A 22,915-nucleotide genomic window follows, 5' to 3' on the forward strand; every position below is an offset into this window, starting at 1 on the left:
GCAGCATGGAAGCGCATACAATGAAAACTCCTCCACAACTGATCCACCCTCACATTAAGAATTGTGTCTGAAACAAAGAAAAGCTTTGTTAGTGTTGGTAGCTGTTGTTTGTGCCCAAGTAGCCTAGAGGTTATGTGTTAATAGAGAACTCATAACTATGTCATTATTGATTTTCATTTTTCAGAATTTGTTCAGTGAGTCTGATGAGACTCAGTGAACAGTAAAAGGACTTGCTTTATGCAGCTGTAGTTTTTAATTTAAGAAACGCAGTGGAGCAATTTTGTCTAATCTACAGACCACAGACCACCATGTTAAATTAAATCGCAAGCCGCTTTCCTCTGAACAGAGACCAGAAACATGCATTAATAAAGGTTTTCTCTGTGTCTCATAATAAAAACTATTATCCCTATTCACACTTTCCATGGTCCAGCAGTCTTGATGCCACATGTTGGAGATCTGTTCCTCTTCTTCTTCCCCCTTTTAGTCTATTCTGTCTTTTCCTCAGAAGTGAGGAAAAGTCTGGAAAAACTATGAGAGGAGAAAAACATACCAATGGCTGAGATTCAGTCAGTCTTTTCTTCTTGGTATGAGAAAGGGTGAAAGAAGCGTCAACGCGCACACACACACACACACACACACACACACACACACACACACACACACACACACACACACACACACACGCACACACACACACACACACACACACACACACACACACACACACACACGCAGACACAGCACAGCAGTTGGCAGCCTGCTGTACTTCCTCATCCTGACTGCTGTACTGAGTCAGACAGCCGTTGCTCCTGACCTATTGTTTTCGCCCTTCGGACTCTCACTGGAACTCAGCAAAGGGTGAATATCTTTGGTCACTTGTATTTCAGGATAGAGAGGCAGAGGGCAAGCTCTGGGGCAGCATCTATTGCCATGCATGTGACTGAGCTGCACCCGTATTTTATTATTTTTCCTTTGTATGACACCAGTCTGCCTCCACCAGCTCTTATTACCTTCAGCTCTTAGATGATACTCGAATATAATTTGTTTATAGTGTTATAGGAGGAATGACGTTTATTTTAAATTCAAGATTTGATTGATGACTTTTGGATTATAATAGATATTTTTAAAGCAGGAAAAGCTGAAGTCATTTTCATAAAACATTAGAAAACAGTGACTGAGAACATCTGCAGACAATATTTCCACCAGATTTCTCACATATCTCTCAACCACTGAAACAACAGTTGTGAAAGCAAAAGGTGGCCTGGGCTAAACTTTGTGAAAGAATATGAAAATTTGTATTATGGCAAGGTTTTGCAACAGAGGCGACTGCATTAAGGCTTATGTCATGCTTAGGGTGTTATGGTTCACGTGACACTGCCAACCAACCACATGGCAAGATGACAAAGCAGATGACACATTTTATACATTTTGTTTGTCTGCTGTAGTTTACTATAAGACCTTGATGTAAAGAAGTAATAGTATAATTGAAAATTCACATTTTGTGAAATTTTTGTTTGTTTATTATTATTTACTGCAGATAAAGTAAAAATAAAAGATTGTAGTAAAGCAGGGCAGTCAACTCTGAATGCACTTTCACCAATTAAGCGCCACCTCAGGAACACAGCAAGTTTTGCAGCAGGTCTGTGGTTTCCTCTCTGATCACTGATCGTTTTAAAGATCTGTATAAATGAAAGTTGTGCATTTTTTCCACAAAGCAGTAGCTCTTGCGTGTTGCACCTTACAATGATGATATGAGGAATTTTTTTGGGTAAACATATAAAAATGTGTTTTTCAAAAGTAAATTATTGTTGATGCGATCTTTTCTATATTTGTTCATTATTTATGTAATGAATCAGTTCCTGCTAAATTAATGGGCAGAAAAGGCAGGCATGTTATTTATAGTCAATGTTTGTTTAGATGTTGTACATCTTCAGTTCTTCCCAGTAATGTATCTTCATACATCTTGGTTGTGTAATGTAAGCACATCATCTTCTCCTTCAGGGTTATATCAATTCAGGTGACATGCAAGAGACTTCAACAACCAAAGTCTTTCAGTTGGTGTTGAATCCTCATGCTTTCTCCTTATATCATCACAGCAGTCCAGCACCAACTGACAGAAAAACCTCTGCTCCTTTGTCCCATATATAACCTTGACATTTATGTTTCTGTTCCTAAAAGCAATTTAATTAGGGCAGATGACGGCCCATTACTTTTTTTGCTGAGGTGACTACAAATTACATTGCTTTTCTAACTTTGCTGATTTTTAGATCAAATTCCATATGTAGCTTTTAAATAGTATTGTTTTAGGCACAGTATGATCTGACTTGTTGGTTTGCCACTGTACGGGCTATAGTTAGAAGTCAGTAAATGCCACTTTTGCCACTCTGGTCACTCTCTGTCTTATTTCTAGTTCAAGTTTTGAAATATCATCCTGTTGTGTGTCTCAAAGACATTTTGCTGAACTGAAGTTTGCAAACTAGGTCGCTGTAAAGTAAATGGGACACAGCTTTGGCTCCTGAGAATCATACCTCTGCAGTGGAAAATGGAGAGGTCAGATTGCATAATTTAGTCCTGCAGTGGTCCAGAGTATGTGGATCCGACTTTGATGAACAGGCCTTTGTCTTAAGGTTACACAACATTTTGCAGTGCATGATTTAATTTGTTAAAAACCAAAATATTTGGCTGTTGCTCAGTTCCCCTCCATTTCCAAAATGAAAATAATACTGCCTCAAGATACAGATCCTCAATTTTGCCCCACTTCCTCATTGCATCCACACCAAAATCAGAGCAGGTTGAGAAGCATGTCAAGCATGCATTTGGCAGCAGGAGGTGGCATAACCATAAAAGCTGATCTCATTGAGGTGGGCCATGTCAGATGTGATGTTCGGCCTCCAGGCTGGACAGGATCACAGGATCTCTCCTTGGGAGGGCTTAATATCATCTGATGGAAGCAGCAGGGAGACACATGCTTTCATACACTGTGCTCATAATAAGATAAGTCCTCAGGCACCCACAAGCTTTTTTAAAATGTCCCAACCTGGAGGTCCTCTTTAGGGAAGTTAGTGATAAGTATCCCATTTATTTTTCCTAGAGTTGGATCATGCTCAGCTGATACTCATACCATCATATCATTGTTTGTCCAACTGCCGAGTCATTATTATTGCAGCTCTTTAGTATGGCACCACTTGTACTACCTTACATGTAAGATTCCCATCACTCCAGCGAAAGGCTTTAATAAAAATAGTTGAGAGCAGAGGGATAACAGCCCTGTCCTCATATAACTTATTTGCGTCATTGCAGGGAATACAGGCTTTCCCTGTGTCTGTGAGAGGAGGAAGATCCTCCTAACTCACCTCTGATCAGTGAATCAGCCAGTCCACTGGGAGTTGCAGAGCTTTTTACCAGTGCACTCCACCATCCCTCCCTTTCCTTCTGCTACTCTTCCTCCACATGAGTATATTTCCGTATGGACAACAATGCACAGGGGTTTTTTTGAGCTCACAACACATTGTGTTGTGTTTTAACTATACAACTCATTGATGAATGAAGCTGGCTGCATGCTTCACACTAGACGGTTTGAGGTTGTGGTGGGTGTTGCTGCAGCTTTGAACAAATCAGATAAGAGATTTAGCTCTCTTTCCTCTCAAGCAGGAAGTAGTTCAATGTTGTTTCTTCTGAATTAACCTTAGCTGCCCTGAGAAGCAGCTTGTGTATTTTGGAACAGCAATAAATGTTACCAAACAGTGTTAGTATATTGTTCCTATTAACGTAAAACAAAGGTACTTTGTTGTCTTGCTTCTCCTGTAGTTTTATGATAGTGTGGTATTTGAAGAAACAAATCTTATCTCTCTGTATAACTAAAAGCTTTATTCATATTATAATTATTTCATAATATTTCCACTACTCAATTTCTATGTGCTTTTGTGACTGTTGATAATACTCTGGACACATTTAGATCTACACTGCTCCACAAAAAGCAAGAAACACAAACTTCAGTAAAAAAATTAATAAATCCAAGTTACATGTGGCGGAAGTTAAAACTGGTAAAATAGTGATCGAAGTGCATTTTTTTTTGCCATTTTGCAAGTATAGAGCCATGATGTACAATCTGCATCAGTTGTTCAGTTGTGTTGTTCACAGACCTGTTTGTTCAGGCTTTATTTTTCTCCGTAGTTAGTGGATCATCATGTACTTACAGCAAACAACCCTCAGAGAGGAAAAACCTGACCATCTTTTTTTAAAAAACCATCCTGCTAGTTTTAGAACTATTCTGCTGTACTGCAGTGAACATACACATTGCTGCACAATGCTATCTCCTAGAAAATAACAAAATGTAATATTGTACTATTTCTGTTTTTCCATTTTGGACTCAGGTGTAGTTAGCCGACACGCAGCCATGCTGAAAGCGGGCGCCACCAAGGTGGGGCTGCCCAAGCCAGGACTGCAGGAGCGAGCCAAACAAGCCTCTTTGGTCCCCTCCTCTTCCACCACCACCTCCACAGGAATGAAGACCTCAAGATCCTCCAGCTTGCTTGGCTCAGATCAGCGCCTCAGCAGGGTGAGTCACATTGCAATCTACCACAAACCCAACATGGTGATAAATCAACACAAGTGATCTCAGTTGAATGAAATGTCTTCAGGATATTTTTCTAATATTATTAGTCATGATGTTGGCATTAACAGCATATGTGTTTCTAGCTGAAAAGAGCCAGCAGTGATGATGCTTTGACGAAGCCTACCCTCGGTGCCACTGCCTCTGGCTCCCGAATGAAGAAGACTGTGACCACAGGAGCCATCTCAGATCTTGCTGAGGCTCGTCCTCGCAGCACGTCAAGTAAGGGACTCCAACATTTGTTATCAAATTTTTAATGAAACAATATGTGGCTGAAAGGTATGGGAGAGCACTAATGATCTGATCCATATGGATGTCCACGTTTTGAGATTATCATAGTTAACACTATGAAAATGTTGCACTTAAGCACCTCTGGCCACTAGAGGGCGTTTGTACATCACCAAAGCGGCATGGTCCTCTCTACACTTTGCTCACTTTTTCTGTCCCTCTTTATTCTTATGTAGTTGGCAGTGTTGTGCTGCAGGTGGCAGAGGACTAATGTTCTCTGGGTTCTGATCCAGAAATGAGAGACAGCATGTAATTATAGTCTTCTCCTTAGCCAACACCTGCTCAGCCTTTTGAACAGCAGGGTGTGTTTTAGATGACACATGGAAAAATAAGTGTTGTGTTTTGTTTTAATTTGTTTTGTTCAAGATAGGGAAATGCTACTGCTGCTCCTGGCTGTTTTGTTATTTATGTTATTTGGGTTCAATGTGTTGTACGTTTATGTTTGTGTACATGTTATTTTACAGTCCTGAATTGCTTTCACTTACTAAGAATCACCCCAAAGCTTGAATCAAAAGAGAGTTTCTGTGACTGTTTGCTCTGTTATGACATGTACACACATAAACACAGAGTAAGTACAGACTGCTTTAGAGAAAGCCGTCAATTCCACTCTGCCGTAGCTGCAAAAATTAGCATTTTACTCTAAAAACTATTGTAAACAAAACATAAATGCAAAATCGACTATGTTGGACAAGGTGAATCTGATGTGGAACAATTACCTCAGTTTTTGAGGTTGCTTTGTATAAAGTTTAGTCAAGTGAAAATATAGATGTTATTTTGGGTTTAAACATTTTGTTCATCATAATAATGATAAAAAACTTAGTTTGTTTCTTGGTAAACATGGTGTTATATTTACATTTGGCCAAACATCAAAGAAACATTTGTGGGAAGTGCCTTATGTACTGAACCACCTCTTATACTTTACTGTTCACTTGCTGTTTATCCATGAGTCCAATGCAACTTGCTCATACTGTACACATTTAACAACATACAGTACTTCACAAGATAAGTTCTTATCTTATCATATTTACTCAAATGTGAACAGCACCATTAAATCTAGTCGTTGTCAGAAACACAACTTAAACAGCTGATTTCCTCTATGATTGCTTTCCTATTCAACAAACAAGAATATCAGTGTACATTTTTTTTATTGGGAATGTGTTATTAAACAAAGGTATCACACACTTGCGAAAACTATGTCCGCTCTTTCATATAGATATTAAGTCATTACTTCCATCTGTTTACTGTGGTCACTGTCTTTACAGTGACTACTGTGAAACTGTGCAGTGAGATGTTGTAATTGCCCTACTTATAATAACTTACACTTCTGGATTGTTCACCTGTTTGAGGCCATCTGTAATAGTGTGTGCAAACAACCCAGGAGATTGGTGACTGAAGCTATGTGATACTGCATCTAAAATAATAATGCTATACTAACAATACTATCATCCCTTGTGTGTAAACTACAAATTTCTGCTGTTGGGAATTTGTTGCATATAACATCCATGTTAATTTCCTGTTGTCTCATCAAATACTAACGATCTGAAAACACTTTCTACCATTAGTAGAATTTTGTTGTCATTTCTGAAGTATATAAAAGATAGAAAACTACAAGTCATCCTGATTGCAAATCTAGTATTACATTTTGGACACATTATGTAGTTGATAATGACAGGGATTTGGCTACAGTAATGAATGTTGTTCACAGCACACCCTAGGAAAACGTGAGGGATATCACTGTTTGTTTATGGAGGCCCATCTGCACAGTGTGTGGATCCTGTGCTCCTGTGAAATTGTTCTTTGAAGGGCTGCTGTGTTGTGCTGAAGAAAAGATAATTGAATTCTACTTGAAAAGACTCTAAAGGAGCTGAGAAACCAAGGCCAAGTGAGGTTTTCAGCTGTTTCAGACACAATTAGACCATGATCGGCTTTCAGTGGATTGGGCTCTAATTAACCAGTATTTGGTTTGTTTTCACACCCGAGGACAACAGCAGGTTCTCGCTTTTTGCTGTTCATGATAAATTCATTACTCTGAGTGTGCTGTGTCTGGCCTACTTCTGGTAACCATATTCTAGCAGCCAACCAAATCTGAGGATGTTACAAAATAATGATTAGCTATCTTTGAAATAGGGCAGAGTTGGCTGCTGTTATGAAACTGCATTAGCCAGAGTGGTATCTTTTATGTAAAGTAAGCCAACCCTTGCTTGTTTTTCATCCTGTTTGCTGGTTTTAAGAGAATATTTACCATCATTGCAAAAGCAAAATTAACTATTAGATGAACAGTTTCTTCCTAAAGAAAATGCATTATCCTCTGTGTATTAACTTGAGTTATTTAAATTTCTTTACTTTTATCAAACCATTAGAAAATAACCACAATCTCATATTCAGCTCACAAACTGCTGAATTTACATTTACATTTTATAATACACACTTTCTTAATGAAACGCCTGTACTAAACCAGTGTATAATATTCTTCTCAATTATTGTAGACATCCATGACAAGAGATGAGGCTTGAGGCACAACATGGTGTTCCCATCAGGATGTCCACCTGGGTTGGGCAAATGTACATGTCAAGACATATAAAGATAGACAATGAGTGGATGTGTCAAACATGTCCTAAAAGCAAGCTGATCAGTGAGTGGAAAATCGACTCAGACATCTGAAAGAGCAGCAGTGGTTAACCATGCATGCAAACACTAATAATCAGCATTCAGCCTGCTGCCCTCAAGTTATTGTGCCTGACCTTAGAGCTCTGCTAAAACATCCAGACAGGGAAAATTTCATGATTTGAATTTAGATTAGGGGTTAATCTTGGGTATTTTTTAACTCTTTGAAAAGCTGTACTTGGGAAAATAGTAAGATTGCCTCCATTTATTGATGCAGAAGGAAAGAAAAACATCTCTCTGAAGAAGATTTCTTCAGACAAGAATGAAAAAATGCAAAGCTTGCATCCTGACATTTTGGGATAAACATGTTCACAGGAATCCTGAAATGTGTTTTTATGCTTTGATGTTGTTTAACAGGTTGGTCATAAACAGAGGCACTTCTCCCTACTTGACATATGACATTACACAGTGACGAGAAGCAATCAGGACTTACTGGGCTCTCAGGCACAGTATAGCAGAGCTGTCATCATACCTGGCAGGTAGTAATTTAGTCTTTTCTCAGAGGCTATCAAAGTACATTCTGTGGCTAGACTGTGGATCCATGACAGGATCTTTACTGAGCAACGAGAACATGCTTCACTGAAGTTGCATAGAATAAGAAAATTGCCACCTTTAGAATGGCAGCATGCCATCATTTGTCTTGCAAAAATTATGGATTCAGTTTCTGTGCAACATCAGTGAAATTAAGCTAATGTCATATTTTTTATAAATTCTAATTGTAGCCACATCCCATTGAGCCAATCAGGGACTAATTACATTGACAAACAAGGGCCACAGTGGTGAGATTCACCGTTTGTTTCATTAGATCTTGGTCAAATGTGTCTGAGATACTGTGCATTCATAGAAAATCAAAGAGTTTTTGAAAACACTACAACGCTGTGAGGAAATAAGATCAAGCATAAGTCAATTCTTTTTGAGAACACAATTGGTCTCCATTCTTGAAAACGTACACTTTCCCTAGCTGAAATCGATCCATTTTGACCATTTCATGATCTTTCAATGACAAAACAAAAAAAAAAGCACCTCAATTTGAATATTGAACTTGGTCATATTGTGATTTTCATTATATTTTGATTAAAAGTCCAGTCCAAAGTTTATAGGATGTTAAATGGCAAGAAACACGCACACACACACACACACACACACACACACACACACACACACACACACACACACATAGTAGTGGCTAAGAGGTCTGCTAACTGACATTCTGACCCCACCCTCGACTGCCCTCACAGCATGCTGTATGAATGAGTCAAAACTGTTATTTTTACAAATAGAGTACCCTATACCAGCTCCACCGCACTGTCAGACAGTGGGTTAAAACCCAGCCTCATCCTGATTAGTTATTTAAAACACTTCATTAATAATTCAGTAAAGCTTTCACTCTGAGAGTAGTCCCTGTAGAAAGTGCAAGGAGCAGACACAGAAGGAGATAAGACTGTCCTGCTCTATAAATAAGCCCAGCAGGGGTGACTGTGGGGCATAACTTTATGGGCACTTCATTAACAAACACGTTCCTTCAGCATCAGTGCTTTCACACTGATTGTTAATGGTGTGAAACTTAAAGGCCTTCGGCACATCTTTCCTGTGTTTGATTCAGTTAAACCAAAGACTGTTTTTGCTCCCATGTGAGTCACATTTGATATTAAAATTGAAATGCTCCACCTCTGCTGATGCTTAATCCTCTGTAGCACAAGGTGTCTCACACTGAAGAAAGCCGGGCCCTAAAGAAGTGTTATTGTGTATGTTTTGTAATGTATTCAAGGTTTACGTAGATTTGTCAGCATCTAATAGCAGTTTTTGCCCCCCAGGTAAAAATTGACAACCATTATGTTGAGACTTGGACAAAGACATTAATTTATCAGTGACAGTTTGTTTCTGCTATACAATGTCATTCTGCTCAGTGATATGTGCCATCATAATACTGTCAATGTCTCACTCAGCAAGACGATGACAGTGACTGATCTGAATTAGCTTAGCTTTAGCAAAAAGCATCACTCATATGACTTTTTGACCAGTGGGGCAAGGTAGTCATAGAGCAGCAAGACACCTTAAAACAAAGTTGTGTAATCAGTCCCTTATTTTACAGTTGTCATTTTGATGAGCATTGGTTAAGGAGAGTTTGGATACTTATTGAAATGCATTTTACAGGTTAGCAATATCTGCTTTTTGCTGAGTCACTCCATAAATGTTAATCCAGACACAGGCCATTATTTTTGTTACCTTCACGCCTCTGGTGGATAAGTGGTCTGTTGTCCCTGAATGATAGACTACTACTACCTCTCAGATTGTTGGCCTTATGTGAGGTTTGTTAACAAAACTGGATGTCCAGATCACTCTTGGGGTGCTGAATATATGATGTGAGCCTTAGTTGACCTGTACTGTCGAAGTCAAGGATAGACATAAGACACAAGCTAGTAATATAATGAACCCAGCCTGTGTGTGAGTCTTCCTATGTGCAAGGTACAGTCCAGACATTGGTAATGCAGTCCCAGCAGGGTTCTGTCTGTGTGTCAGTGTTTGGGAGGCAGGAGGAGGAAGAAGTATAGACCTTGAGCTCCTCTGTCTGTCAGATGAATTAATCAAGCACGCCTGAGTCCACTGGGATGACTCAACCTGCATAAGCGCTCAGCCATGGCAGATGCTCCCTAGCACAAAGTGTAAAAGGATGTACATGCTTCCACATCCAGATAGAAATACAAAAATATGCATGCAAAATTTCCCATAATACCATGTCAAGTAAAGATTACAGTGTATACAGTGTAATAGTATATTCTCTGTTTACTATGTATGCAGGGTTAAAAGGATTATGGTAGCAGGAATAGCTTCACTCCTGCTCAGTACAACCCATCTAAAGGGTTTTGCTTCAAACATCAGGATTAATACTGCATACACAATTCTTTCAGTATTCAGACATAAGCACACCTGCTTCATTTTAGGTTTTTTGACCAGAGTTTTGGCATCAAGGCCAAAATTCCTCCCTTGTGACCCCAGCAAGTCCTCTAAAGATGCAGGAGAATGAAAAATGGTCCTGCCAAATCTTGAAAGAGGCCTGTTGCGCTTACAGAGATGGGTGTCCTATGGTGAGAGGAAAGCTCTTAGCTGGGTTTCAGATGTGTTTGCTTACCAAGGTGGATGCGCTGCTCCAAAAAAGAGGAAAGTCTACCAAGAGTTCACACAACATTCATATGAAAGGCTTTGAATTGGTCATTTGAAGTATTATAAGGTTTGAATATTCAATCTGATGTGGGCACTAAACTAAACCTTCTTTACAGCTCTATGAAGAATTTATTAAAAGGCTTTTCTGGCTGGAGCTGAAAGTATTTTCTGCTTCGAATGCACACTGAGCTAAAATGTGTGTACAAATTTCTTTTTATGTCTGTGGTTCTGTTCAGCAGGGAGCATGAGAAAAAGAAGCAGGTTGTTCTGAGCTTATGCAACATGGATGTTCATCCAGCTAAAAATATCAGTGCCTTTCTGTGTCAAGTACAGTTTTTAAAAACTGATTTTGACGAACATGGTACCAAACACTATCACAAATACTGAAATATGGAAGTGTCATTGCATTACATTTACACTTACTCATTTGGAAGTCGCTTCTATAACAAGTGACTTTCAATGAGGGCCATCAGTGAAATTTCAGTGCAGTAGAGTGCCATGGTGTAAATACTAAGGTGCTACATCTATTCAACACATGCAGGAGATGATATTACTGTAAACTGATGGATGATGCTGAGGGGTAAAAGTAAAACATCAGTTTGCTTTAGTCGTTGTTTTTTGAGCTATATAATAATGCATTTGAAATGCCTGAGCCTTTGTGTTTTAGTTAACAGTCCTTAAAACCATTCACATATGCACAACTGTGCAAATTGGGGATGCAAGAAGAAACTGAAAAAGACAAGTCATTCTCTCTCCCAACTTGGATTCTGCTTGTAGCTCTTATCATAAATAATTAACCTGTGCATATGTTGTCAATGAGGAAAGACAGATAATAATAATAAAAGAAAAAAAAAGAAGCCATCAGCCCATTAGCTTCACCCAACACAACCTCAATGAGCAAGCCACCACCATCCAACTATCTTTATACACACGTAGGCAGACTGGCATGCTATCATCCCCTGCTGTATGTGCAGTGGAGAGAGTGGTAGGCACAGCCTTGGGTGGCCTCTGATCCCCAGCTCAGCATCTCCTCCCTCTCCATGTTGGGAGATGGCAGTTCTGTGCGGGGGAGCAGGCATGGGAGATTTTTAGAGAGATCCTAGGCTGCAAGTTCACTTGAAGGAGAAAAAAAAATGAAGACAAGAGCTGCACTGTCACCCCCTGCCAAAACACAAAGTAGTGCCTTTCCTTTCCTTGTGCTTCCTTTTCCTTCCTCTCTCCCTCCACCCTCCTTTCTCTCTCTCCTTTTCAGTACCAGGGAGAGGAATGGTTCATCTCACTATTGTTTGACTGGTATTGGTGAGACTAAATGGGCTGGCACTGGGGGGAGGAGGTGTGTGTGTGTGTGGGGCCAGGGAAGCCACTCCTCCTCTGAGCTGATTCCAGTCATCACAGCAATAATGAAGTGAGCACGACTCCGCCTGCCTGCCTGCCTGCCTGCCTGCCAGTGTGACATACTGTCACTGTTCTGGAGGACATGCACACTCGCACATATTAATACACACTCGCAGCCATTCACTGACAGGACACGCAGCCTGCCTCCTCACACATGCTCACACAGAAGGAGTGGAGAAAAGAAAAGAGGACCAGAAGGAGGAAAGAATAAGAAGAATTTCCATGGTTTCTTCTCTATGAGACTGACCGCCATTGGTTGTGGGTGCTGAAAAGAGGCAACAACCCTGACTCTTGCGCGGGCAGACACAAACACACACATCTCCCCCCGCAGCCACGGATTCTTGGATTAGTCCGCCCTGGTGTGGAGAGTGGTAGTCGCAGAGTGGACCAACATGGGGAACCAGACGGGGAGACAGGAGGAAACAGAGTCAGGTCTGCTTCTGTTGTGTCGTGGTTTTCCTCAGCATCACTCATTCCTCTTTACCTTTGTCGGTCTTTTTCTTTTGATGTAATGGCAAAAACGTGTATTTCCTAAATAGATGTGAGCTTAATCTCCTGTCATGTCATGTCTGAGTACATCTCTGACAGACATGTCCTGACTAATGAGTTCTGAGCAAGATGTGCACCAACAGAGTGTGATGCTGACTGAGGACTGATTGAAATGGGCCAGAAGTTAGTTGTTCAGCTGTTTCTCTGCAGTTGTCTATGTGAGCATGTCAACATTTTCAGGGTCCATTGCGTTGTGCTTCTGTTTTCAGTTAGTAGAGGTCGTCTTATGTATGTGTTTTTGCACCACAACTTGTGTAGCAATTTGCTTTCAGTCAGGGCAAGGTGCTGTGAGTGCTTGATAATAAGCATGAGAGAACCTGTTGGAGAACATGGTATGATCAGTCTCAGGCTCGCATCCTTCCACTGCCCCAAGCTCCCTGTGCCTCTATAGGATTTCCATTTCAAAGTCTCTCTGATCTGCACTCAGCAGCAACTTCACACTCATACAAAGATAACCCAGTTCTTCCATATCTTTGTAACCTCTCTGAATTTCTTAAACAAAATAATAATTTGCATCCTAATGTTTTCTCTTGTAAACGGGCAGGCCCATTTCCTATTTGTATGCAACCATATATAGAGTATATTTGTGCATGCAGAGCTCTATCACACTGGTCTGTTTTTATGGGATTATATTTTCATGTTTTCTATCCATACAAAAATAGACCCTATAGGGTGACAGACATACACATGCACACGTGCACACACAAAAATACATTGGAGCAGTTTATCAATTCATAACAGTGGCACGTGTTTAAAGACAGGGCACAGTGGGCTCAGATTGGAAGGTATTGGTTGCAAGCTGCTGCTTGCTTGAAAAGATTAGCTCCCATTTACTGCTTCATAAACATTCATACAGATACCAGGTTCAGTGCATAGTTAACACACAAAACAAAAGATGGATAATTTCTTGGCCTAAAAGTAGAAACATAAGAGGCTAATAATACCATCTTGAGTGTCATTAATTATTTTGGTGTTACTTTTCACATCAATGACTACTAAAGAACAGATTTTTTTTTTACCATACAATAACTTGTTTTTTTATTGGCCAAATCAGCAGTCAACAACATAATTGAGTATTTTCTTCACTGAACCAATAACACGCTCCAGATACCTGGCTGGGTGAGTTGAAGACAAAATAAATCTGAATCCCTGTCTGACTTTGTATTTACACAGCTACTAACAGCTAAAGGAATGACCAGCTGCCATCTAACAAACAACAAAACCATTCTTACAATGGTAGATGCTTTGATATATGTTTTAGTTTAGTCCTCTAACATTAACAGCACTGCTGTGACACCTGGTCAGTGCAGAAAGCGAGAGTTAGCTCCAGCACCCCCTGTGACACAAAGCGATAGAAGATTAATGTATGAATGAATGTGTGTGTGTGTGTGTGTGTGTGTGTGTGTGTGTGTGTGTATATATATATATATATATATATATATATATATATATGCTTAAAGATAGCTGTAATGTTTGAGGACTCTGCAATATATATATATGTATATTTAAACTTAAACTAACCTTGGTATAATCTCTCACATGATTCTCCATTATGAAATGAACACAGCAAAAGTGTTAATTGATTGACTCTTTTACTAATAAATCCACTCCATTTTCCAGAGTGGACCTTTATAGTAAATGGCTAGATTTTTCATTTTGCTCACCTTGACATAAAGCTGTAGAGCTTCTGCTGAGGTGAGAAACTCAGAACCACTGTAATGTATTTTAGACAAGATAAAAGTATGATAATATGCACATAGACTTATGAACCTTAAATCAAATAATGGCTTCAACATGCACTTTGCTCTGAAAATCATTGTAGTGATGGTCAGTAAAATTTGTGTGCTCTCCATATTAGCATCTGTTCCAGCCAGATGGTGAACAGAGCCAGCTATAGTTTCTCAGGCTTTGAGCCTAATGTAGAATAACAGTTCTGGTGCTGGAAGCAGGGAAAAAATGTGGGAACAGGAGGAACTCGTTCAGATTTGATTGATGGCGTTATCTCTGAAGTGACAAGCTGAGGAGTTAGCTGTCTGCTGAAGTGATAAGAAGTTTTGTTATCAACACCAAACTACAGTGACAGCTACTACACAGAACCTTCCTGTCTCCCCACTAGTTCAACAGGAGAGCGGCCAAGACTAGAGCCTGTGGTCAGTATGTTGTCAGTTGGTGATGAATTTTCAGTAAAATATAGTCCAATAACAGTGAATGTGTTTTCAGGGCTTCCACTGAGTCAGACGTACCCATGAAAACATATTTGTGAATGTAAAATAAATTGTTCCGACTTTGACATGGTCAAAAATGGGAAATTTCACACACTTGTGGTTTATTAGGATGCTTAAAGATAGCTGTAATGTTTGAGGACTCTGCCAAAAAATATGAGGAAGCACAGGGTTTTCTGGGAGGAGGGAAGACTATCAACGCAGAAGTTAGTGTGCTGTCACTGGGAAAACATTGTTCTTTCTCTCTTTTGCAGGCAGCCCAGCTGGTAAAATGCACAGCCTATTTTTAACTGGTATTGGTATAGGGTGTTGTGGCGATACAGTGGCCAGCATGAAGCTTCTGGGATCTCCCTGGCCTACCCTTAGGTCACTTTTCAATTTGAAGTTTCTCAAGTAACAGTGAAGAGACACTAGAGTATTTTTGTAGCCATCTTGATAACATATTTATCATCACAATGAAAATTTAATCCCAAAATTCAGTCCCCTCATGATTAAGTACAGCCTTGTCAATCAAGAAATTTCTATCACCAATCTCTATCTCCTTTAATGTCTGGTGAAAAACTGTTTCATTGTGTCTCTTGGGTAGTGCTCCCAGATTACACCACAGCAAGCAAAAGCCAAGGAATGTGGAAGTTTGTAAATTATTGTACCATGTCAGCAGCATATCAGCGCAAACCGACGTAGAACAGGGATTCAACATGAGGAAACAAGTTTGTCCAACTTCTGATAGCCAGGACACTGTGAGGAAGTTGGAGCAGTCATACTTTCCATGGTAGCTTCAAGTTGGTACAGTCAACACACCAGCCGTTCCACAGTGCTTTCTGTTTGCAGAGGGAGGCGGGTGCTATTTCAATGTCCTGTTTGTATAACTGGAGACTATAGTGTGCACATCAACATTTATTCGTTGTAGCTTTCAGGCCTGAGGTCATAATGATCACTAATTTATGGTAAAGCAGCTCGCAAACTGACACACTAAAAACACTTGTGTTGGATTTGACTTGTAAGACACTGGCCCTGAGACAATATCAATTTCATAATTCACAACTTGTCCTGATGTGGTTTTTGTGTCTGTCAGCACCTGGCTAATGGTGCATTCTCATGATGAGAACAGTAATTTTGGGTTGTGTACTGCAGGCCATCGCTGTTTTTGTACTGAGAGCAGCTTAAGGACAGACAATAGTACTGTCAAATTGGGTCTACTGTATCTTGGGGTTCTGAATTTGAGAATAAAATGTTATTTTATTTTATTTTTTTGTTGTTGTTGTTTTGTGATACCAGAGGAACATTGACCCAACACTGAATGGAAATAACCCCAAAACAACAGAATTGAGAATATTAGCGCCCTTACTGGGTGCCAGTTTGTTGATTATATTGTTGTCAAGCTACTTTAGAAATCAGCACAGTGATATTCAATAACATATCCTTGTGAAAAGGTGGTGTTGAAATAATGACAATGTAGAGGCTTTTTCAGGGTGTATTATAAATCTTTTAGCTTTCTTTTAGGGGTTTTGGTTCTTTTCAAGGTCAGGGCTCTCACCATTGTCTGTACTCGCATATCAAGGTTTACTGTATTGGCGTGTACTGCAGGAGTCGGTATTACGTTGTGGTCAAAGTAAAGGCAGCCACAGTACCTGATGGTTGAGCGTTTACAAATCCCCCTCCTCTGCAATGTGAGGTCACCCCAGGCAAATAAATCACCATAAAAATGAATTCTGCCCATGTAATATTTATTGTATACAGCTAAGATAGGAATCATCCGAGGATCACAGTTAAGTTTACCAATACCAGTTACAACCTGTTATCCATCACACATACCAGTCCTTTAAATCTGCAACCATGTAAAATTACGGACTACTATTCCTTTAGTGAGTGCTGTTTGAATTGTTTCCAATTCGGAACATAAAAAAAAGTTGGCTCGCTCATGGGCCATGCAATTGAATGTCTCTGTAGGATATTGGCTCCATGAGTAGGGTAAAGCAGAGCATAAGGACACTGTAAAAAGTCTTACCATGGAGGCCAGTTGAAATGATATAATCAAAACGATTAAAGAAACCAGGAGCCAAGAACCCAGGCCAAGTGGCCGACTGTGGCTTGCCAGCTCTCATGCTGCACTTTCATGCTGTGCTTCAGAGGAAGCAGAGAGCTGTTCACTTTTCAGGCAGAAACAAGCAGCTTGGCTTAAATATACAATGAGGTCTTGCATACTGTACATCCCATCTGAAAGGCAGGGTGGAAGGTTGCCTGGTCTGTTGTTGGCACTTCTGATTAACATGCTGCCTGCTGTCACAGCAGTGACTTCAGACTAAGAGTGTTTAAAGATTTTAACTTACTCCTGCTTACAGAGTCAATTTGGTTTCTTTTCCAGTCTAAAACTACATAGAATTTCTGCAAAGAGGCTCAATTACAACCAAATTACTTTACTTTGGGCTCTACTGATTATTGAGTAATCACCAAGGAAGAATGTCAAGAATGTCGACATTCTTGACATAAATATTATAAGGGCTCTGTGTGATATAGCTATTTTTACATGCAGAGCCCAAACTGCAAGTGTTCAAATGTAATTTTACAACTGTAAGCTGAAATGTTCTTGGGAAGCGGTTTGTGGGTTCACTGAAAATCTCAGATGTTATTAACTGAGGGTTTCTTCACTGTGTGAATGAAGAACATATGAAAACAAAATGGCTGGGTTCATTCTAAAAAGAGTGGATGAGGAAGGAACGATTAGCAGGTAGACAAGGAGTACAAGCCATATGACTGACCAGAAAATAATGTGCATGGAGAAGAGAAAACCCCCTTTATGACATAATAGTCTGAAGAGACCAGATAGATTTTCAAGGTGAACAGGTGGACCATGTCTGGTAGAGAGCCAATGATCAATGACTATAAAAGGTTTCCATAAAATAAACTTTGCACAAACAGTAAGGAAATTTGTGTATGTTAGATTTTTTGTTTGTTGTAACTATGCTTCTTGGCAATAAATCTGATAGCGTTGGAAAGCCTGTTTATTTCCCTTTTAAATTGTGCCACACTTGTAAGGAACACACATTTGTGGGATGAGCAGCAGAGCTGAGTATGTGCATTGCACCCATGAAAAATTTGCCAAATCTTCCCTGCCAATGCCAAACAACTTTTTCTGCCATTGACTCTTGTTTGGTATTTGGTGGATCAGATGACTCAAGTTTGAAACAAAAACACATATTGGTAATTTAACAATTTATTCATTTAACAAACAGGAGCCTCAGTAGCATGTGGAAGAACCATACACAGCCGCAACAGCTTGGCACCTCCTCTTCATGCTGGTCACAAGCCCTGTCACACTGCTGTAGGAGGGCATCCCATTCTTCAACCAACATTTGTCACAAGTCAGCCAACATGGTTATGTTGGTCAATCTGGCACAAACAGCATGCCCAAGTTGATCCCACAAGTGTTCAATAGGGTTGAGGTCAGGACTCTTGGCAGGCGATTCCATCCTCTCCACTCCCAAATTCTGGAGGTAGTTTCTGATAAACGCTGCTCTGTGGGGGTGAGCGTTGTCATCTTGGAGGATACAGGTCCATCCCACACTGTGGAGATGTGGACTGCCACTGTTTGCAGAATCTCATCTTGATATCTCTTTGCTTTGAGATTGCCTCCAAAGATGGCAAGCCTGGTTTTTCCAGAGAGGGAGATACCGCTCCACACTATCATACTGCCTCCACCAGATGTTACTCTATTGGTGCAATTATCAGCATCACCATGCCTTCTCCAAACTTTGACACTACTATCCAACTGCTGTTGGCAGAATCTGGACTCGTCACTGAACATAACCTTCCTCCACATGTCCAGGTTCCAGTTCACATGTTGATGCCTGATGCTAAATGGCAGTCATGGCAGGCCTCCTGGCAGCCAAATGAGACCGGAGATTGGCTGTATGCAGTCTCATCCGGATTGTCTAGGCCATCGTTGTGCAAACCTTGACTGCAAATCTGTAGACAGATTTGGGATCAGCCTGCGGTACCTAAGTGCTGAAAGGGTGAGGAAACAATCTTCTTGTGGTGTCCTCTTCTTGGGACACCCACTTTGCAGCCTGTCTCTGACATCCCCCTTTGTATGGAACTTGGCCTTCACTTTGGAGATGGTACTAGGGCTCACGCCTAAACTTGGTTTTGCAGAACACCAACTTGAATTTGCCCTATCAAACTTGACATGCCGATTTTTGGAGCAGACACCTACTGACCACTGTAGAAGGGCCCATGTTCACAGGTGATGCCAATCGTGCCTTATTGACATCACCTGAGAGACCCAGAGGCTCAAAACAATAGCCAATAGCAACAGCAAAATAAGCTGTTTGGCATTGGCAGAGCAGATTTGGCAATCTCTTCCTGATAAATGTGGCACCATTTAAAAGGGAAATAAAATGGTTTTCCAACTATATAAGATTTATTGCCAACAAGCATTGTTACAACAAAGAAATAATCTACCAAAAACAAATGTCCTTAGTTTTTGTGCAAATTTTATTAAATACAATAATTTGTTTGTGCTTAGACCCTGAAGAACAAAACATTTATGTAACTTCCCAACATACTGTACATCCAGCATTTCAGCCACTGATCATTAGAAAATCTTAGCACAACTTCTAAATATTTCTTTCATATAAACATTTAATTAAACATACACTAAACAGCTTTAGTTTTGTAGTAATGAGTTTACATTTAGCAGAGTATGAATAGAGCCACAGTGTTATTCAGTTAGATAACACAGAGGAAGCTCTTTTCTTACTTACAGCAGTCATATGGTGTGAAGGAAATCTCAACCAATCAACCAAAGTTTTGTTTTATTTTGACGTGTAGATTCTGTGGTGAACTCATCCCAACTGCATACAGCCATTCAGATCCCCATGGAAGTCATATTTCTATCTTAAGTCTTTAGTTAATCTTTGTGGCCTAGTGATACTTTTAAATTCTTGTAAACCCAGACACTTCTTCATGTTAAATCCACTTGCCCCTGTTTGACATTTTGGTATGTGTCCAGGGAGGTTTTGTTGTTGTGTATTATCTGCTTGCTTATTTATGTATCACCTTACATGATGTCATTACGGTGTCATGTTGTAGGCTGGGCAGACATTCAGCTGCTTTTTAGGGATTATTTGGTAGTGTAACATGCTGTCTTCACAAAACACACAGCTTTATCTTATTTATCTTTATCCATCAGCTATTGATCCAACTTTTGTTTGATTTTGGTGCCGTGTACATCACATTATTACAATGGAAAGACAATTTTATTGCCCAGAAGTGGTGCTTTGATATTTTTTCTGTGGCACAATGGGCTGTTCTGTTACAGTTTGTTTTACCATTGTGGCTAATTCTCTGCTCAGCCCTTGTGGCGGTCATGGAGCCTCAGCTCTTTCTATCTTCCTCTCCAGTAAGTGGAAAGGAATGCCTGTGAGTCCGAGCCACTGACTGATGGGCGCCTGTTGACCTATTTCATGCCCTGTCAGTTGGACAACAGGAAGGCCAGAAACACAGACAGGCTTTTCTGTCTCTCCTCTTTACTTCCACCTGAGTGGAAAAAAACTGCACACCACATTTCCTGGAACCCAGAAGGGAAGACATCAGGAGTGGCAACAAGAGATTCCCATCTAAAGCTTGTTTTGTGATTACAAAGCCAGTGCGTCATTTCAGGTGCCACCTCTCTGACACTTGACCACCTGCAGTCATTAATTTATCATGACTCTTCCCCCACAACCTTCCTGCTCTGTAAATTAAAGAGTCTGTGCACTTTGCTCACAATGTACTCTGTCAACCCTTGGCTGGCTGGCAAGCTAGCTGCAGTTAACGGGTTGGCATTCGACTGTGTCCAGCCACATGGCTCCTGCTGTGATTTGAAAGCCTATCTTCATTGGCCAGAAAGAAGCGTAGTGCATTACTGTGATCAGGGAGCTGACTTTCAATGAATTAACTGAATGCCTTTGGATTACTGAAAGTCAGTCTGTGTAATTCAATTAGATGATTAGCTCATGAAAAAAAACCCTGCATAATTTCATATGCTCAGTTCCCACAGTCAGGTTTATTAAACTTGGCAGCAAATCTGTTTTCGTCTCAGTGTAAATACAGGAAAAATATCCATAATATGTAAAAAAAAAAAAAAACAACAAAGAGAGAGAGAGAGAGAGATTTTATTTAGTATTGAAGTTGGAGTGTACAACAATTCACGGCACACAGTATTGTCCTTTGCCATCACTAAAAGCTTTTCTTCTCAGGCTGCATGAGGATTTATTCCTTGCTAGAAGAGGACAGTTTATCAGTGAGCCGTTAACTGGTCATTCTACTCCTTTTCAAGGATTTTGTGCTTCCCAGAGGTAACTATAAATGGTCCTGAACCTGAGCCAGTCTTTATCCAAGGCAGGACTAAATTAAGGCTAAACTAACTCTTGGATTTTTTTGATTTGTGAAAGAAAAACAACAACACTCAACAACAAAAATTTCAGTTTATTATCAGTGAAGAGCTTTCAAGATGTTTGTATCATGTTAAGACCGTTTTCATGGTTTTGTTTTGTTTTTGTTTTTGTTTTTTTCTTGTTTTGTAAAATTTCCACATCAACTAATACTGTTCTGTCTGAATTTTTAGTAGCTCAAATTTTGTAAAAAGGTGGACATTTCATCAGCAAATTTAGTTTGTTTTACCCTGTGCATTTGGCTTGTTACATCATGAATCCTATCCTCGTTTTCTCCAGACAGTCTTTTACTGAAGGTTGCTGAGCAGCTCTTCTATAACAAGTGGCGATTAAGGGTCTTTCAGGCCAATTCCAACCTTAGTGCTTAAATAAGTGAAAAGCCTCTCTCAGGCTCCTTCTTTCTCTTTAATCCACCATCGCTCTTCATTGAGATTGCTCAAAATGGTTATCAAACAAATTACCAAGATATTTTAGCATCTACTGAATTAGCCCTATACGTTTGGACAAAAACCTGACAAGGAGTCTATTTGATGTGTCCTGCTGCCCCCTTAGTGACAAAATAAACTGAATCTAACATCTATCTATCTGCTCTTTATTCATTCATTAAACATTTGGCGAACTGTGGGAATTGCTTTTTTTTTTCAGTCACTTAATAGGATAGAATGTAACTTTTCCAAATTGAATATTGAGACTAGATACTTTACATTTATAGTTGCTTTTAAGTCGTCTGCTTGTATTAGATATATCATACATAAGGTCTGTCTCATCACTGTCACGGTGCCAAGAGCTTCATATCCCATTTGCACATGCATCAGCATCTTGGTTGATTGTCAAAGCACCTAAAACTCCAGTTTTACGATAGACTCTTAGATCTGTGTGTTTTAACTGGAGGAAGGATTTAAGTTATCAGCTAATCTTAAATTATCAAAGATGAATAAGATGAGTAAACATTAGTGGATTAAAATTGTGCACACTCCCATTTTAAATACAGTCCAACACAAAATCAGCTGTGCTATGAGGACTTGGTGTCCAAATCAGAGCTTCTCTAACTATCTGACACTGTTCTAGTGGCTCCTAGGGATCCTGCTGTCTTGCATGTGCTGGCTTCAGGCATCTAGTCTGGTGTCATTTCAATGTGCACATTAAGCAGCTGTGATGATGTCATGGTTAAAGAGGTGGGCGATCTAAAGATGAGTGAGTTCATTTTCTCCATCTGGATTGTATTCACTAAGAGTGAGAAGAAAAAAAAATATGAGAGAAGAGCAAATGAAAAGGCTGTCCCTCAGTCCCAGACCTGGTATCACTCATCCTCATGGGAATGGTCTGATCCTAATCACGTTAGACGCCTTTCTTTTTCTAACAAGGACCTATTGTACCTTCCTTTATTGCCACCTTCAATGAGAATATGACAAGTGCCTGCAGAATATACATGAGCTGTAACATGTTTCTCTCTTTTTCTGCACTGGATTACTTAGCATGCACTTCCTGGATTGCATGTTAAGTAATAAGATCTGTAGTAATAAGACATGCTGATTTGGTGTTGACATTTTCCATGTCACAGCGCATAATTTAGGAGTGCATGTTGTCCC

General features: G+C 39.9%; 1 protein-coding gene across 4 annotated transcripts in view; it reads left to right on the forward strand.

The window, feature by feature from the left end:
• Window positions 1-22,915, forward strand: part of specc1 (sperm antigen with calponin homology and coiled-coil domains 1) — a 62,410-nt gene that overhangs the window by 9,466 nt on the left and 30,029 nt on the right. The window contains exons 1-3 of one of the 4 annotated variants that reach the window (XM_029520075.1): window positions 744-858; window positions 4,374-4,558; window positions 4,699-4,834. In XM_029520075.1, the coding sequence (XP_029375935.1) occupies window positions 4,397-4,558; window positions 4,699-4,834 (298 nt within the window). In that variant the 5' untranslated portion in view covers window positions 744-858; window positions 4,374-4,396. Of the gene's footprint in view, window positions 1-743; window positions 859-4,373; window positions 4,559-4,698; window positions 4,835-12,292; window positions 12,554-22,915 lie in introns of those variants that run through there. The other 3 variants (XM_029520073.1, XM_029520077.1, XM_029520076.1) reach the window with 3 other exon arrangements.

The sequence above is a fragment of the Echeneis naucrates genome, chromosome 14 (assembly GCF_900963305.1).
Source record: "Echeneis naucrates chromosome 14, fEcheNa1.1, whole genome shotgun sequence".
NCBI classification, from domain to species: domain Eukaryota; kingdom Metazoa; phylum Chordata; class Actinopteri; order Carangiformes; family Echeneidae; genus Echeneis; species Echeneis naucrates.